We start from the raw sequence: 19,356 nt of genomic DNA, 5'->3' as shown, positions 1-19,356 counted from the left end.
GTTAAACCCAATTTCACCTCACCTCACCTCACCTCACCTCGACTGATAAGGACGTGGAATAAAAATGATCAGACATGTTTCGCGAACACCTGTTTTCATCACCGACCACTAAATGTCGGTTATGTTTACCAAATGGAATCTGTTTTAGGGGAAAGTCAAGGCTGGGTATTCCTTTGCACTGCCATTCTATATATATTCAGTTACTCCCTTAATCTTATAATCCCAACTTACTGCTGTCGGTGATCGTCTTAGAAACTAAATGACCTGGGTCGACCAGATCCTCACGGACACTTCAGTTTGATTGACAACACACTATCCCATAGAGAGCTGCTTTTCCGTCATAAAACAGTTTTCACACGTTACGTCCTGCTGTTGTTGCCGACCCTCTCGTAGTAGACAACCACGTTGTGATTCAAGACAGGCACCACCCAGGACCAGCCTGAGGCCACCATTAATCAGAAAGCCGTCAGTGCTCCCCCTTCCTACCTCCCCCACGCGACATTAACGCTCCGTTTTATTCAACAATGGCGAGGAGCAGGACGCCTTCCTCGAACACACCTGGAGAGATCGTGTATAGGACTTTTGTCACACAGGACGGATTCCTCAGCTGAAGAGGTAAGTCAACTTGTCCTGATCATGTGTAAATCGGCAATACTATTCACTCTGTAACTGCACAACAACATTATGTTTAGGGACAAGTTATCAAAACTAATTATATTTGGTATGTACCAAATTCAACGATACAGTGTGAAAGACATATTTTGAATGTTAGTAACCAGGCATACAGCTCTTGTATCATGTAGACTATGTTACATTGTGTGTATGTCAGACAGACAGACAAATATGGATGGAAAGATGAATGGATGGACGGATGGCTAGCTGGATAGATAGATAGATAGATAGATAGATAGATAGATAGATAGATAGATAGATAGATAGATAGATAGATGGATGGATGGATGGATGGATGGATGGATGGATGGATGGATGGATGGGTGGGTGGATACATACATACATAGATACATACATACATTCAGACACACACATACATACATACATACATACATACATACATACATACATACATACATACATACATACATACATACATACATACATACATACATACATACATACATACATACATACAGATGAATCGACGTATGTTTAAATGGATGGATGGATTAATGGATGCATAGAAACATAGATAGATACATAACGATGGATGAAAAACTAGGTGGGTGTGATGAAAAAGTTAACGACCTGAGTGAGATAGCCGTTGAGATAGCGATGGGGGAATATGAAATGTGAGGATTTTATAGAGGTGGATAACATCGGTTCTTAAAATAAAGGCAGCATTGAAATACTAGTATATAACACCAGATGAAGGTTTTGCGTTTTTTCCATTTTACTTACACGACATGTAGCAAGAGATTTAACTAACGATAAAGGTTAAGAATAACACATCGTGAACATTCACAAACAAGACACGTATAAACAGAACACTGAGAGGTTTTATTTGTGGTATATCGTCGACCATCGTCGGTATACTCATTTCAATACGTCAGCCCAAGATGATTGAACAATAGTCAGGGTGATTGTCATCGCTGACGGATTGCTTGTCAACTGTAGCCACTGAAAAAATAAATGCAACGTTTAATCATTCGATCACATGACAGACTTGCCTAGAAAGTGACAAAATATTGTTAGAGAGTAATGTGTGTTTCCGAAACCAGATTACACTGGACAATATGTCATTTTCGACTATTGATAACTCATGGTAGTGCAGGTTTCGGTTTGTGATGAAACCGGAAGATGTTATCAGAGAAGGGATTCTTGTCTACAGTTGGAGTTATAACCGAAACAGAAGATCACATTTGCCGTCACAAAATAGAGCAGACTTTATCTGCTGGTACTGTTACACTGTAACTCAAAGAAAAATTGTCAAAAGATGGAATCGAGATTGCGAAAGGTTGAAACGAAAATGTTGTCATGGTTGAATCAAACCTTCAGTAAGCTTCCAGCTGTCAAAACAGGACATATATCAATCAAGTTCAACCAATCGAAAGATCGTAAACAACTCTGCAAGGAAACAACAATGTGACCTTAGATATGACGTGGGAGGTGTGTTGTGTTCACAGGCCGGCTGTCCAGGGCAAGTTAACTACACGATAAAACACAGACATGAATCATATTATATTCACGTTTCGCTGTGAGGGATTGGAATTTATCCTGTGTTAAAGTTTAAGACGTTGTGTCCCAGGTATTCTTGAAGTGTAATGAACAATTGTTCATGTGTCCCAGATATGCATGCAGTGAAATGAACATTTGTTGTGTCGCGGGTATACTGGCAGTGTAATGAACATATGTTGATTTGTCTCAGGCATTCTTACTGTTTAATGAGCATACAGAGCTCTGTTACAGGTATCTGTGTACTGTAATGAACATACAATATTGCGTCGCAAATATTCTTGAAGTATAATGACTATATACTGATATGTCTCAGGTATTTCTGTTGTTTAATGAACATACAATGTTGTGTTCCAGTATTCCTGCTAAGTAATGAACATACAATGTTGTGTTCCATGTATTCCTGCTACGTAATGAACATACAATGTTGTGTTCCATGTATTCCTGCTAAATAATGAACATACAATGTTGTGTTCCATGTATTCCTGCTAAGTAATGAACATACAATGATGTGTTCCATGTATTCCTGCTACGTAATGAACATACACTGTTGTGTTCCATGTATTCCTGCTACGTAATGAACATACAATGTTGTGTTCCATGTATTCCAGCTACGTAATGAACATACACTGTTGTGTTCCATGTATTCCTGCTACGTAATGAACATACACTGTTGTGTTCCATGTATTCCTGCTACGTAATGAACATACACTGTTGTGTTCCATGTATTCCTGCTACGTAATGAACATACACTGTTGTGTTCCATGTATTCCTGCTACGTAATGAACATACACTGTTGTGTTCCATGTATTCCTGCTACATAATGAACATACACTGTTGTGTTCCATGTATTCCTGCTACATAATGAACATGCAATGTTGTGTTCCATGTATTCCTGCTAAGTAATGAACATACAATGTTGTGTTCCATGTATTCCTGCTAAGTAATGAACATACAATGTTGTGTTCCATGTATTCCTGCTAAGTAATGAACATACAATGTTGTGATCCATGTATTCCTGCTAAGTAATGAACATACAATGTTGTGTTCCATGTATTCCTGCTACGTAATGAACATGCAATGTTGTGATCCATGTATTCCTGCTAAGTAATGAACATACAATGTTGTGTTCCATGTATTCCTGCAACATAATGAACATACAATGTTGTGTTCCATGTATTCCTGCTAAGTAATGAACATACAATGTTGTGTTCCATGTATTCCTGCTAAGTAATGAACATACAATGTTGTGATCCATGTATTCCTGCTAAGTAATGAACATACAATGTTGTGATCCATGTATTCCTGCTAAGTAATGAACATGCAATGTTGTGTTCCATGTATTCCTGCTAAGTAATAAACATACAATGTTGAATCCCAGGTATTTCTACATAGTAAAGATCATTCAACGTTCCCAGGCATCTTTGCACAATACTTCAAACGTTGTATCCCCGATATTCGTACTGCGTTATGTCCGTGTTATTCTTGCATTACCAGTATAACCCTAGATAAAGGAGCATGAATTACACGACACTGTTATTGTCCGAAGTATCCCTATAATACAATGTGCAAGCGGTACTGGTATTCAGTACTAACTATGTGCAACTAACGCTGTGTCAGAAACTGGGTCGAACGTTTACCTTCCATTGAGGGATACATATGGATTCTTGGAACAAACAGATTTCTAAAATGATTTGACTTCATTTTTTTCCATCTTCAATTCGGAATTTCCATCTTACCACAATTGATCACAAATATATCCTTGCCAGTACATATATTTGTTGTTGATGGCATTGCGGTCACAAAATATTAAATACCAATGCAAGAGAACAACCAGTCTTCAGAAAGAGTCCATGTTCACAAACAGCACAACAAACTGATAGATGGAAACTATAATCTTGTGACACGATGACGCATCTGTTGATTAGTTTGAAATGAACGGGAAAATATCTTCAAAGTTTGAAATACGCTTGCTTTATTCAAGCTGACAGATTCTGCTGCTCATTGGTATATAAACTGTTTAAGAAATATATTCGCATTGAAACACCGTGGGAATGTTAATCACTCGGTCCAAGCTTTTATTTTGTAGTTGACTCAGTAATGATAAATGCTGCAGAGCTTATTTTGAAAGGGAAAATGCAGGTTGTATAAAACATCCACAGCAATATAACATTGAGACAACAGGAACATGCAAAGGTCGTTCTGAGATTGAAAGTAAAAATCATGAAGACATGAGATTAAGGTTCGTCAGAGACACGGTTGAAAGATGAACAGTTTAGCCATGTAATTAGCACAAACATTGCTCTGACAATAGACAGTGAGAAATGCAATTACAAACTTGACATTTGTCTCAGTGAAACGTAAGAATATATAGTCGAGTGATTGCCGTTGGACATGTCAGACATCAATACGCCAACAATTACATTACAGTGATAGAAAAGATTGTATTGATTAGCTTAACTTCATTTTGATTTATTTTTCTCAAAACTTAATACAATGACGACGGTGTAATTCGATTTGAACCAAGTATAGTCGATGATATAGTATATTTAGGTTTAGTTTCGAAATTATACTGACGTACAGGATCATGCATGTTGAGATGAATCGATATGTCTGGTAAACGTCTGTGGTGACCTTTGAGGGCCCATGTCTATTGCAGAACAATTTCCTTTGACAGTGGATATCAGAAACACTATTGTGAAATAGGTATTCATAACATTTTGACAATTTCCCGGTTTAGTGATTAATAACTGTTTTCCCTATTTACACAGGGGATAACTGACCAAAACGCCCACTATTCCGGGTGACGTTTGTCTGATTTCCGTGTAGAAAAACCTTGTCTCGGTACCGGCTATTTTTGCCGACGTATGTCTAGTTTCGCTGTGGGAATATGCAGCTTCACTGAATACGGAACATATCTAGTGGCACATGTCTAGTTTCAGTGCAGCGATACCCCTCAGTTCAAGGACACTTATTTTACTAGGAATACCCTAGTAAAGGAATACCTTTCTATAACACCGACTATTCCGGCTGAATTATGGATTGTTTCACCACATGAATACCCTGCCTTAATTACGACTATTCCGGCTGAATTATGGACAGTTTCACCAAATGAATACCCTGCCTGAATACCGACTATTCTGGTAGACTTATGGATAGTTTCACCACATGAATACCCTGCCTTAATACCGACTATTCCGGCTGACTTATGGATAGTTTCACCACATGAATACCCTGCCTTAATACCGACTATTCCGACTGACTAATGGATAGTTTCACCACACGAATACCCTGCCTTAATACCGACTATTCCGGCTGACTTATGGATTGATTCACCACATGAATACCCTGCCTTAATACCGACTATTCCGGCTGACTTATGGATAGTTTCACCACATGAATACCCTGCCTTAATACCGACCATTCCGACTGACTATGGATTGTTTCACCACATGAATACCCTGCCTTAATACTGACTATTCCGGCTGACTTATGGATAGTTTCACCACACGAATACCCTGCCTTAATACCGACCATTCCGGCTGACTTATGGATTGATTCACCACATGAATACCCTGCCTTAATTACGACTATTCCGGCTGACTTATGGATAGTTTCACCACATGAATACCCTGCCTTAATACCGACTATTCCGACTGACTTATGGATAGTTTCACCACATGAATACCCTGCCTTAATACCGACTATTCTGGCTGACTTATGGATAGTTTCACCACATGAATACCCTGCCTTAATACCGACTATTCCGGCTGACTTATGGATTGATTCACCACATGAATACCCTGCCTTAATTACGACTATTCCGGCTGACTTATGGATAGTTTCACCACATGAATACCCTGCCTTAATACCGACTATTCCGACTGACTTATGGATAGTTTCACCACATGAATACCCTGCCTTAATACCGACTATTCTGGCTGACTTACGGATAGTTTCACCAAATGAATACCCTGCCTCAATACCTACTATTCCGGCTGAATTATGGATAGTTTCACCAAATGAATACCCTGCCTTAATACCGACTATTCCGGCTGACTTATGGATAGTTTCACCACATGAATACCCTGCCTTAATACCGACTAATTCGGCCGATTAGTGTTCAGGTGACAAGTGAGCCTCTTCCGAGTAGGACTTGTTCTTGTTAAGGATATTCAGGTTGTCTACTCATAACGTAAATGCCTTTACCACTGACGTTAACGCCCTTGTACGCACCTGCACTCTGGTCACCATGACACCGTAACGCGCAATTGCTGGTCTACAACCATGGTGTCTCTTATACCATCAATAAGTAGGGCCAAAGAGAACTGTGTGCGAGCGTGCGTGTTCGTTCGCATGAGTGTGGTGTTCGAAAGAATGAAAACGACTTTATAGTTTAATTTTTATGTTTCTCATTCTTAATGTTTATGGATCTGTAAACCTTGTACTAAATATATCAGTCTCTATATAACTGTACAACCTTTTGAATGACGGGTTTACCCACAGATCCCATTGTGTAAGTGAGTAATAAATGGGATGGTAACAGTAAACCATGGGGCAATGTTGGGCTAACACTTTGTCTCGGGGTGTATAATTTCGATAGAAATAGTTAGCTCCATTTAAGCACAAAAGGAACCAAGTGAGTTCGGAGTTCAGAAACGGATGAGTGTTTGAGTTTAGTTTTACACCGCTTTTAACAATGTTCCAGCAATATCACCGCGGGGGACATCAGATATGGGCTTCACACATTGTACCCATGTGGGGAATTGAACCCAGGTATTCGGCGTGACGAACGAACGCTTTAACCACTAGGCTACCCCACTGACCCAGAAACGGATGAAGTCTAGACTTGCTTGATTTAGGGCTTTTTGCATTGTTGAAATGGGTACCCGGAAGGAATGTGGTCCACGGATTGCGAGATCAAATGTCATAGGGATGGTTAAATGGACTTTAGGAAATATGCTTTACACTGTCATTACTTTTGTATGTAGTAATGTCTGATATACATGTATGACTGCCGGTAATAAACAGAGATTATGAACATAAAGATTAAGTTTATGTTCTATTTTTAAAACCCGTGAAGGTCCGGGTTAGAAGGAACCTTCAGTAACCCATGCTTGTCGTAAGAGGCGACTAACGGGATCGGGTGGTGAGGCTCGCTGGCTTGGTTGACACATGTCATCATATCCCAACTGCGCAGGTCGATGCTCATGCTGTTGATCACTGGATTGTCTGATCCAGACTCGATTATTTACAGACCGCCGCCATATAGATGGAATATTGCTGAGTGCGGCGTAAAACTAAACTCACTCACTCACTCTATTTTTAAATGTTAGTGTTGTCGTTAAAAACCATGCCTAACGTTTCATGTTGTTCTTGACAGATGAAACGCCTATTCCTCTTGCACCTCCTGACCTTTGCGTGGATTCACCTGACTTCGCCGAGGACGGTCCCATCATCCTTCACGATGGATGAGGACGACCTATATGAAAAACTTACGGCAAGGCGAGCGCCTGTTATCTATCCGCCCTTACTGTTGGATCACATACGGGCTGATGAAACGGATACGGAGTCAATAGTTACCTCCCTTTCTCAGACTTCTCAGCTGAGCCAGAATTATTTCACCAATAGAGTGAACAGTGTAATGTTATATACGTCGACGTCTTCATCTGTGATGTCTTCATTACCACCATCATCGTCATCAGGACTTCTTGTCACGACATCATCCAAGGTAATGTTAGATACAACAGCTTTGACCACATCGTCCAGCATCAACGAAGACGTGATAAGATGTGTTCCTATTGCAGCACACCTGGAAAAGTGGTCTAGCACTGGCACAGCATCTGGAACGTGGTTACCAATCACCCCTACAAGGACAATACACGACACAATTGCAGCATCCCAGCCGGAACCTCGCCCAACGTCAGCTACATCATCAGCTAGTCCTCCAGGACAAACGGCCGTCCCCTCCATGTCAGAGTCCTTGACAGTCATGGTTGACGGTCTCCCCCAAACACCACAGCCGTCACGTACAGAAACGTCCACAGCGTCTGTGCAGTCCAGAATGCATGGTTCCAAGACAATCCCTGAATCCAAGCCAGAACCTGAATCCCATCCTCGCCCAGCGTCAGCTACATCATCAGCTAGTGCTCCAGGGCACACGGCCGTCTCCTCCATGTCACAGCCCGTGACAGTCATGGCTGACGGTCTCCCCCAAACACCACAGACGTCACGTACAGAAAGGTCCACAGCGTCTGTGCAGTCCAGAATGCATGGTTCCAAGACAATCCCTGAATCCAAGCCAGAACCTGAATCCCATCCTCGCCCAGCGTCAGCTACATCATCAGCTAGTGCTCCAGGGCACACGGCCGTCTCCTCCATGTCACAGCCCGTGACAGTCATGGCTGACGGTCTCCCCCAAACACCACAGACGTCACGTACAGAAAGGTCCACAGCGTCTGTGCAGCCCAGGATGCATGGTTCGTCGACGATTCGTGCTTCCACACCAATGCAATCACACCTTTCGCAAAGCACCAGTGATAGAAATACGAGCGTTGTCTTCATACTTCCAACAGCAAATCGGAATATTCAAGAGGTGACAACGAATAGTGATTCAAGGTATGGATCGACTTTTCTGTCACTGGACACTCATCCAACTACTGAACCCAGCCTACGGTCATCGGTGTTGCTTCTTCCGAGTAACATCTACATCCAGACTAGCTATGCCCTGGATGGACAATACATTACCGTCAACACTCTCAGTCTTCAGTCCGCATCGACGACATTCAATACAGCACCATCCATCTCCATTTCGACGTCCAACGCTCTGGATCAAAGCTCACCAGTGCTTTCCCCTGACTATGTAGTGGTGAGTAGCGCCTTTGTACACCAATTTGAACCGAGCCACGTGACGCCCAGTTCTGTGGTGGCCGTACCAGCAGTAACGCAGCACTTCGACATCGCAGCAGACCAGAACCTCGGGTTACATATCAACAGGGAGACTGATGTAACTCGCCTCCCTCAAGTTCTTGATCCACTACTGGGGGTAAACGCTGCCTTGAATGAACTTTCGGGCGTCCGTCAAAACAAAACACAGCGAGCTCAAGGAATAAATCTCTGTTGTCGATTCTTTCCAAAGCGCTTACGTCCATGACAACCGAACCATCTCAACACACCAACAGTCTTCCCTTCCGAGCAACTGATATGTTTGGGAGGTACCTAGCTCAGGGTGCAGACGGATTTTCTACTACCACGCCTAAACAAATGACCGTAGGCCATCTTGGACAACTGCTCGCTGGTATGGAAGCGTTAACCTTAGGTAAGACTGTGGCTGTTTTGAAGTCAACAGAAACAACCCCTTCGACAACGACCATCACCACTACAACCACGTCTACGACTACAACGACTACTACTACAACAACTGTGACGCCAGCAATTCCTGATATTTGCCTGGCGCTTTGTCGATTGTAAGTATGACCCGTCAGCCAGCTCTATAACATGGTAATTCAATAACAGGATCAGTTTCATATGCAGATTCAAGTACAAAATGTTGGCATATACTTGAATCTTTCATTTTGAGAAAAGTATTTGTTCCAGTAGTTTGAAAAGTCCTAAGGCGATACACTTACGTTTTACACATAATTACTTTTATCAGTAGAAACCAGTGAAGATCCGGGTTAGAATTGATCTTCAGCAAACCATGCTTGTCGTAAGAGGCGACTAACAGGATCGGGTGGTCAGGCTCGCTGTCTTGGTTGACACATGTCATCGTATCCCAGTTGCGTAGATCGATGCTCATGCTGTTGATCACTGGATTGTCTGGTCCAGACTCGGTTATTTACAGACCGCCGCCATATAGCTGGATTATTGCTGAATGCGGCGTTACACAACAAACAAACAAACAAACAAAAATGTTGTAGGGGTTTAACATTCACTCGATCAGACAATTAATGGAACAAAAACTTCACAGGAAACATCAAGGTATAAGTTAATCACCCTTGCAAGGTAGTTATTTAAAGAACTACGGTAGTGAGGGTGATTAAACGGTTTACACCACGAGGGCTTACTTATTTATACGCGTGTAATGTATTAGGCATCATGAAGATTATCAAAATGAGTACAGTGTTATTGTTTTGAAACAGAAATAATTGCCCTAGGACAGTTATTCAGTTATGCTGATAAAATACTTCCAAGAACAATGTTATGCAACCAACCATAAAATGTGTTGTTTTAATCGGTCTGTCTTTAGGGAGGTCTGTCTTATGGGAAGATACCGACATAACTTTCCCTAGTGGTTTAATTAAAATCTAGAACCTTTCCAGTAATACAAGCAGTGATGGCACATCCACTGCACGTTATATATACTAGGCGTCATTAATATGGGGTCAAATAATATTTATATACGTCAATGCTCATATAACGCTCTTTCAATTGAGTTGTTTTCCCGAAGTAACATACCCGTGAAGGTCGGGGTTAGAAGGTACCTTTAGTAACCCATGCTTGTCGTAAGAGGCGACTAACGGGATCGGGTGGCCAGGCTCGCTGACTTGGTTGACACATGTCATCGTATCCCAATTGCACAAATCGATGCTCATGCTGTTGATCACTGGATTGTCTGGTCCAGACTCGATTATTTACAGACTGCCGCCATATAGCTGGAATGTTGCTGGGTGCGGCGTAAAACTAAACTTACTCACTCACTCCCGAAGGAACATCCTGACGAGAGGTAGCAGGGCCTTATACACCTAGATAACACCCTCCTAGCAGGGCCTTATACCATATAACACCCTCCTAGTAGGGCCTTACAGACTTTTTAATACCCTCCCAGCAGGGTGTTATCTGGGTGTTGCAAGGCCCTGCCTCGTTTCAGCAGTTTAATTAATTTTTCCACTAACTCAAAGTTTTAAGTTGAGAGGCCCCACTGAAAAACATCTGTAGAATTTATTTCTCAACTGAAAAGTGTTTGTGTCAAATGCTGGGATCAAACCACTAAATACCTGTGTTGAAATCATACGTATTTGGTACACTGTACATATATGCTACCGGGACTGACGAATTTTGAACAGTTCGTTTTACCCTGTTATACTAGATATGCTTGGATGCACCGCCTTCCCTAGACTATTGCCAAAAGCGGCATAAATCAAAACACATCCACGCTCACTCGAGTATATATATAAGTACCGCTTCAGCAACTGCACACGGAGCAAATATAACGGGTTTTTACCGCAACTGAGTGCATAGCATAATTATAAGTTTTTTTTATAGCAAAATAACACTTAAAGACATAACGTGGCATCGCAGTTCGTGCAGCTATTTGGATATAAATATGGTTGTACGTCATAATCCAGTAATCACAATGTATTTTCTTTTTGTGTGTCATATACTGAATAATTTCTAATTCGACGTTTGTGAAGCGTTCGTAAAATACTCCGAATCATCCTCGAGAAATCACGTACTTGCTGGCATACACACACTGTTGACTAGGTCAGGCAACGCAGGGTATCAGATAAACGTTAAATCTCTACACTGTAAATATGGACAATTTAGACAACAAGAGAACTTCTCCTGTGAAAACGAAAAGTGGAACCATAGAGATTCACGTGGTTTTACGCCGCTTTTAGCAATATTCCAGCAACAACATGGCAGGGACACCGGAAATGGGATTCACACATTGTACTTATGTGGGGATCGAACCCGGGCCTTCGGCGTGACGAGCCAACGCTTTAACCACTAGGCTACCCCAGCGCCCCCCTCACACTGAAGGCAAGCCGAACGTGAAAACATAATTGCCCATGAAGTAAAAGGAGAATAGCAGTGCGGTGCGTTCCTTCAGCAGGGATATAATGCTAGCATTCAATACAGTATACAATATGTTACTTTTTGAACGTAATGGTCTCTAGGGTTAAATACTAAACTAGTAAATTGATTATTTGCTGCATAGAGCTAGTTGTCTTACTATGTTTCCAAGGTTTCTTCACGATTTATTATACAACCTTCCGGTATACCCTACACTGTGTGTATGTGACTATAGATATATAAAATGTTTTAGATTGTATGTAGGCTGTACAATGTGACCACCGTGGACATGTGACTGTAGATAACTGTAGTGTTGTATGTCTGTAGGCTGTACAATGTGACCACCGTCTGCATGTGACTGTAGATATATGTAGTGTTGTATGTCTGTAGGCTGTACAATGTGACCACCGTCTGCATGTGACTGTAGATATCTGTAGTGTTGTATTTCTGTAGGCTGTACAATGTGACCACTGTCTGCATGTGACTGTAGATATCTGTAGTGTTGTATGTCTGTAGGCTGTACAATGTGACCACTGTGTGCATGTGACTGTAGATAACTGTCTGTAGTGACCAGATATCTGTAGTTGTATGTGTACAATGTGACCACCGTGTGCATGTGACTGTAGATATCTGTAGTGTTGTATGTCTGTAGGCTGTACAATGTGACCACTGTGTGCATGTGACTGTAGATATCTGTAGTGTTGTATGTCTGTAGGCTGTACAATGTGACCACTGTGTGCATGTGACTGTAGATATATGTAGTGTTGTATGTCTGTAGGCTGTACAATGTGACCACCGTGTGCATGTGACTGTAGATATATGTAGTGTTGTATGTCTGTAGGCTGTACAATGTGACCACCGTGTGCATGTGACTGTAGATATCTGTAGTGTTGTATTTCTGAAGGCTGTACTATGTGACCACTGTCTGCATGTGACTGTAGATATCTGTAGTGTTGTATGTCTGTAGGCTGTACAATGTGACCACTGTGTGCATGTGACTGTAGATATCTGTAGTGTTGTATGTCTGTAGGCTGTACAATGTGACCACTGTGTGCATGTGACTGTAGATATCTGTAGTGTTGTATGTCTGTAGGCTGTACAAGGTGACCACTGTGTGCATGTGACTGTAGTTATATGTAGTGTTGTATGTCTGTAGGCTGTACAATGTGACCGCTGTGTACATGTGACTGTAGATATCTGTAGTGTTGTATGTCTGTAGGCTGTACAATGTGACCACTGTGTGCATGTGACTGTAGATATCTGTAGTGTTGTATGTCTGTAGGCTGTACAATGTGACCGCTGTGTAGATGGGACTGTAGATATCTGTAGTGTTGTATGTCTGTAGGCTGTACAATGTGACCACTGTGTGCATGTGACTGTAGATATCTGTAGTGTTGTATGTCTGTAGGCTGTACAATGTGACCACCGTGTGCATGTGACTGTAGATAACTGTAGTGTTGTATGTCTGTAGGCTGTACAATGTGACCACTGTGTGCATGTGACTGTAGATATATGTAGTGTTGTATGTCTGTAGGCTGTACAATGTGACCACTGTGTGCATGTGACTGTAGATATCTGTAGTGTTGAATGTCTGTAGGCTGTACAAGGTGACCACTGTGTGCATGTGACTGTAGATATTTGTAGTGTTGTATGTCTGTAGGCTGTACAATGTGACCACCGTCTGCATGTGACTGTAGATATCTGTAGTGTTGTATTTCTGAAGGCTGTACTATGTGACCACCGTCTGCATGTGACTGTAGATATTTGTAGTGTTGTATGTCTGTAGGCTCTACAATGTGACCATCGTGTGCATGTGACTGTAGATATTTGTAGTGTTGTATGTCTGTAGGCTCTACAATGTGACCATCGTCTGCATGTGACTGTAGATATTTGTAGTGTTGTATGTCAGTAGGCTGTACAATGTGACCACCGTCTGCATGTGACTGTAGACATTTGTAGTGTTGTATGTCTGTAGGCTGTACAATGTGACCACCGTGTGCATGTGACTGTAGATATCTGTAGTGTTGTATGTCTGTAGGCTGTACAATGTGAGCACCGTCTGCATGTGACTGTAGATATTTGTAGTGTTGTATGTCTGTAGGCTGTACAATGTGACCACCGTCTGCATGTGACTGTAGATATTTGTAGTGTTGTATGTCTGTAGGCTGTACAATGTGACCACCGTCTACATGTGACTGTAGATATCTGTAGTGTTGTATGTCTGTAGGCTGTACAATGTGACCACTGTGTGCATGTGACTGTAGATATTTGTAGTGTTGTATGTCTGTAGGCTGTACAATGTGACCACTGTGTGCATGTGACTGTAGATATATGTAGTGTTGTACGTCTGTGGCGTGTATTTAGTGATTCGCAACACGTATTATACATACAATATATATTAAGACACCAACACATCTGCTAGCACTTCATCTGCAAAATATCATCCCACGATCTAGTGATGTTCGTAAACTGGTTACCTTCCTGGCCTACCACAAAACTACCATCGTGTATACATACCACCTATATTTATAGGATATACGGCATCTCCTTCTCGTTAATATTCCAAGCCGTGATTTATATTGCTTCGCCCGACCATATGTAACATGTCTCTATTTGGACATGCCTGGAATGGCTGTTTTGTTAAAATGGTGAGATGATGTTTACGGTGTTAATATGGCTCTTGGGGGGGCGGTGGGGTAGCCTAGTGGTTAAAGCGTTGGCTCGTCACGCCGAAGACCCGGGTTCGAATCCCACACATGGGTACAATGTGTGAAGCCCATTTTGGGTGTCCCCCGCCGTGATATTGCTGGAATATTGCTAAAAGCGGCGTAAAAACCAAACTCAGTCAGTCAGTCATATGGCTCTTGGAACGCTCTATGAATTGCCCCAACAACACTACACGAGCTCAAGCCTCCAGGGCAAACTGGAAGAAATGCGCCATGGCAAATGGTGATTGAAGAGCGGTATTAATAATGTACTTCGTTTCAGGACAAGAATATATGCTGTTTGTTCAGCGTGAGAGACAATCGTACCTTATCCTTCTTACACTGTTAGTATTGATCCAATGGGTTATAAACACAAAATAAATCTACATATCTACAAACCTCTTGACAGACCCTTCTTTCATAAATTGCATTAAATCATTTAAGTCATTTTCATATACTCTCTGCTTTGTTTGTTATGCATGTTTATGTGCATCGGTGATTGATTTAGTTATTTCGTTTGTCATTACACCGTGAATACAATACATCGTTAGGCAGTAAAATCTGTTTGTAACAATCCCCAGTGACGTGGTCGTGTAGTTTCGGTTTGATTAATCTTGGTGTATTTGAAAGGAGATCGTGTGACACTGCATCAGAGATAAGGTAGCCATCTTGATCCAGTTTGCGGATTACAGTAATCACATAGACAATCCGGGTGTCGGGCTGGCGTAATTTAACGTGGTAATTGGACACGTCACGTCGGTATTCATGTTGTTACACCATTAATGTCAGGTGAAAACGTGAGGTACATCTGTCATCTTTGAATCAGTATGTCGTCTTCATCTCAACTTCGTATTTGGATTTGGATGCGATTGGCAATCTTTGAGTAAATGTATTTTATGATAAGTCACGATAAAGTCAGAATTGTACAATCGACTCTTTTAGCAGAGATTTCTTACGGATGTGGAAAGGGTTTTGTGGCTTCTATTTGAAAATGGTAGGTTATACTGAACTAGAGCTATCCATCGCAGCTCCTGATATGGGGACAATTATTCATTCTTACGGGTTTGTTTTTCTTTTGCTAATGATGAGATACATTGGTACATGGAGAATCTCACCCTCATGTCTTCTGATATGAAATATATCACCACGAGTTGATAAAGTTACAAATATCCGAAGCTTGCAGAGGCTACTTTTACTTTTATCAACGAGTGTTGATATATACTCATGCCAATAATGGTTGTCAACCCGCTCCCCACCCTAACCCCACACACCCACCCCACACCCCCTCTCCAATAAAAAAATTTGAAGGGGGTGACAACCATTATTGGCATGAGTTTATTTGATATCAGGAGACATGAGGGTGAGATTCAATTTATCATAAAAAATAATTCTTTATTAGTTTTCAATGAAAAATGTACATCTCTGAAGACTGTACTACCATTAGACTTCCAGTGAAGCGATGTCATAGCATTGAGATGTCATCAAGTTCATGACGTCATAGCATTGTCAGGGCATTGTACAAAATTTACTGTCAAAACGATATCTCCTTTGATCTCACATAAGCAATATCTCCTGTGGAACACTCTTTTGGATGATAAACACAATAATATACAATTATAGACTGGTGATGCGGTCAATACATGATTTTTTTGGTACCGAAAAAAGCTTCTAAAACCAAAACATGTCAATTTAGTCAAGAAAAGTAATTTTATTTTTGCTACATGTAAACAATAGAATGACGTCATAGCTTGATGTCAAAATCTATTTTTAGTAACTCAAGTCAATATGACTTTTGGTCGGACCTGGGTTGGAGTCAATATGCTTTTCTGTCGACGGTCACGTGACCGTCTCTAGTCCAATCAGGTAGCCGGAAAAGTATACTTACATAATAACACGTTATGATTCAATAGCATTAACTTAACCAGGGTTACATGTGGTATATCCGGCACATAAATGTGTTCGAAAGTAAAGAATTCATGAAATTCAAGATTTGTGAAAATTCTGATGATTGACAACGCGGAAACGTAACAAAGTTAATTGTGCACGCGCAGTCATTGTCATAACATTCTAGATATCAAGGAATCTGTCAGACATGGCCATCGTCTCGAGATGAGAGAGCGTGAGTGTAGGGGCATGTCCAAATTCATGCTGGTTTAGCTTTACCCTTTTGTGAAGGCCTCGACCACGGAAATCCTGCTGAGACTCGAACATAATCAGGGGAAATCAGTATTCAAACCTATAATCATAGGTTCCTGGCATTCCCAAGGGATGCAACTCTGAAACGCGAATTACATCTCAGAGGTACTGAGCCCGTAATAGTGGATTGAGAGTTCATTGAAGAGCGGAAGGGCGGTGGTTCCATCTCCGTACTCGTTATTTCGAACGTCGTTACAAAATAGTATTGCTTGTTACCTGCCCGCCGGCCCGCATGAAAGGGATAAAGCAAGGCCCGGTAGTCGAATAGTCAGGATATTGTTTCTGAGTGGAGTAAATGTGAAAAAATTAGCGCTTACTATCTCAGATGACCACCCATCCAACGACGACGTCACACACGTCTAACTGCTACAGACATAACGGTTACCCCATGCCCCTTAAAATAACGACATCTATGCAACTCAGAACTGATGCCTGGGATTAGTCATAAGATCACCTCGTTTTTAATGACATTGAAGATCAAATTGCAACTGCTTCCTTCTGAAAGTAGTTTCAAACAACCATCTGTCAGGTGATATTGGTCATGGAGGAAACAGCTAATCTTATGTCAATGTACGTTTAAGATACATTCAATTCCGTATGTCATACACAATGTTGCTGTTTACAGGGGACAGTGCCCGCCGTCGTGTGTCGGAAGGGTGTCAGGATGGAGTCGATGATGCTGCTGTCGACAGTGATGGGTCCGATGTCACTTCGCGTGGTTCCTGTCGCGTTAGTAGAGTTCATGGACGAAACAAGAAGAAAAGCAGAAATTGCAAGCCAACGCTTTGGGCAACTGGCGTCATTGTCAAACGTTACTAAAAATAGTGCCATGCTTAAACGAGTTCATAGTGGTTTCACTAGAGGCAAGCAATGTTTCGCTAATCACATAATGCCCAAACACCCCAAGCACTGGTAGATTTCTTCGCTTCACTGTCTGTCGAAGACTGTTAAACAGCCAACTGAGAATCATCGCTCTATTATTGCAGTGTGACTGTAGGGTTACCATCACATTCCGTAGTCACTTAAACAAATTCCATAAAAAAAACCCATTAAATTACAGTGGGATTGCCACACTCCAAATGTCATCTTCATCTGCCTTAAGTTATTTCATGTTTAAACGGGATGTGTTGGTAACCAAAGTCCATTGTAACGCTCTAATCTCCATGCACTGTGGTTTCACACTGGAAAACCTCAAGAAATAGGTTTATCAAAGGTGCTCTAAAACTGGAGCAGTGCAAAGATATTTAGTGACTATACATGAAATGTGTTCCGTTCTCAGGTCACTTTTTGTCAACTATTGTTTTGAAACGCGTCTCCGGGGCATATATATTGGAACAGATTATGCATATTTATCAATCATTTACATATTACTTAACCAATGACATGAACATGGTATGAGCAAAAATAGCAACGATAACAAATATGATGTTTGTTTCTGTACGTTCGTTTCTTTGAGCAAAATTTAAAGCTATCGAAAGCTGTACTTTTGTTTCATATACTGAATAAAACACCAATGTCACCATTCATAAACTGGCTCGCTCTTTGAAAGCAAAACCTTGTGGATGGAATATTATTACTTCCAAGAGAAATGCTTGATTCTTCTACGGTACTGATAATCCGAGCACTTGTTTCCCCAATGTACACTAGCATCAGTCGCAATAAAAAGGTCGTCTGTGGTATTTACCTAACAATTCGGTAAATTTGTGTCCAGAAAATTATGTTGTTCATCCAAATAGGGGATCGCACATCATTTTGTCAATGGTGCGTCAAATTCGAAACTGTCTTCCATATGAGGTTTAAGTGTACGCTCGTCACGCCAAAGACTCGGTGTTCGAGTCCCCACGTGGGTACAATGTGTGAAGCCCATTTCTTGTGTTATCAGCGGCGATATTGCTGTAATATTACTGAAAGTGAAGATCCAGGTTAGATTTAATCTTTAACAACCAAAGCTTGTCGTATGAGGCGACTAACGGGATCGGGTGATCAGGCTCTCTGGCCTGGCTGACGGATGTCATCGTATCCATATTACATAGATTGATGCCCATGATGCGAATCACCGGATTGTCTGGTCAAGACTCGATTAGTTACAGACCACCGTCATATACCTCGCTAAGTACTGAATGAGGCGTTGAACGACAAACCGATAAAAAAGTGATGCTATATTTTTTATGTTCTCTGACAAAAAAATGTGACGACGTGTAATCATAGATGAGTTGAATTATTCTGAAGGATTCCTTTCACCTAGGTTTGTGGTGCGATTACATTAAATCTGAAGTTATTCCGAATAATTTTACTATCTTCAATCCAACATCGGGAACATGTCATGGAACCGTGATCATTTCATTTCAGCAATATTCCAGCGTTATAGCGACGCAGATGTGGCTTCACACATGGGAATCTGACCTTGGCCTTCGGCGTGACTATATGCCTAATCACGTAAACGTTTCATCTTGACGGCACACAGCAGTAC

General features: G+C 41.4%; 1 protein-coding gene across 1 annotated transcript; it reads left to right on the top strand.

Annotated features, from left to right (window-relative positions):
• The first annotated feature begins 517 nt into the window (after positions 1-517).
• Positions 518-18,416, top strand: LOC124282899 (endochitinase A-like). The gene is made up of 3 exons (XM_046718940.1): positions 518-615; positions 7,574-9,656; positions 17,512-18,416. Exon 2 carries the CDS (start codon positions 7,574-7,576, stop codon positions 9,341-9,343), a length of 1,770 nt encoding a protein of 589 aa, XP_046574896.1. The 5' UTR covers positions 518-615; the 3' UTR covers positions 9,344-9,656; positions 17,512-18,416.
• The last annotated feature ends 940 nt before the right edge of the window (positions 18,417-19,356 follow it).

This window comes from Haliotis rubra, unplaced genomic scaffold, assembly GCF_003918875.1.
Source record: "Haliotis rubra isolate DU_JTF1 unplaced genomic scaffold, ASM391887v1 Scf306, whole genome shotgun sequence".
NCBI lineage: Eukaryota > Metazoa > Mollusca > Gastropoda > Lepetellida > Haliotidae > Haliotis > Haliotis rubra.
The sequence above is the reverse complement of the archived record's forward strand: the minus strand, read 5'-3'. Positions and strand labels throughout refer to the sequence as shown.

Bases quoted from the DNA above. Each gene is read 5' to 3' on its own strand.
- LOC124282899 (XM_046718940.1), top strand. From the start codon at position 7,574: ATGAAACGCCTATTCCTCTTGCACCTCCTGACCTTTGCGTGGATTCAC.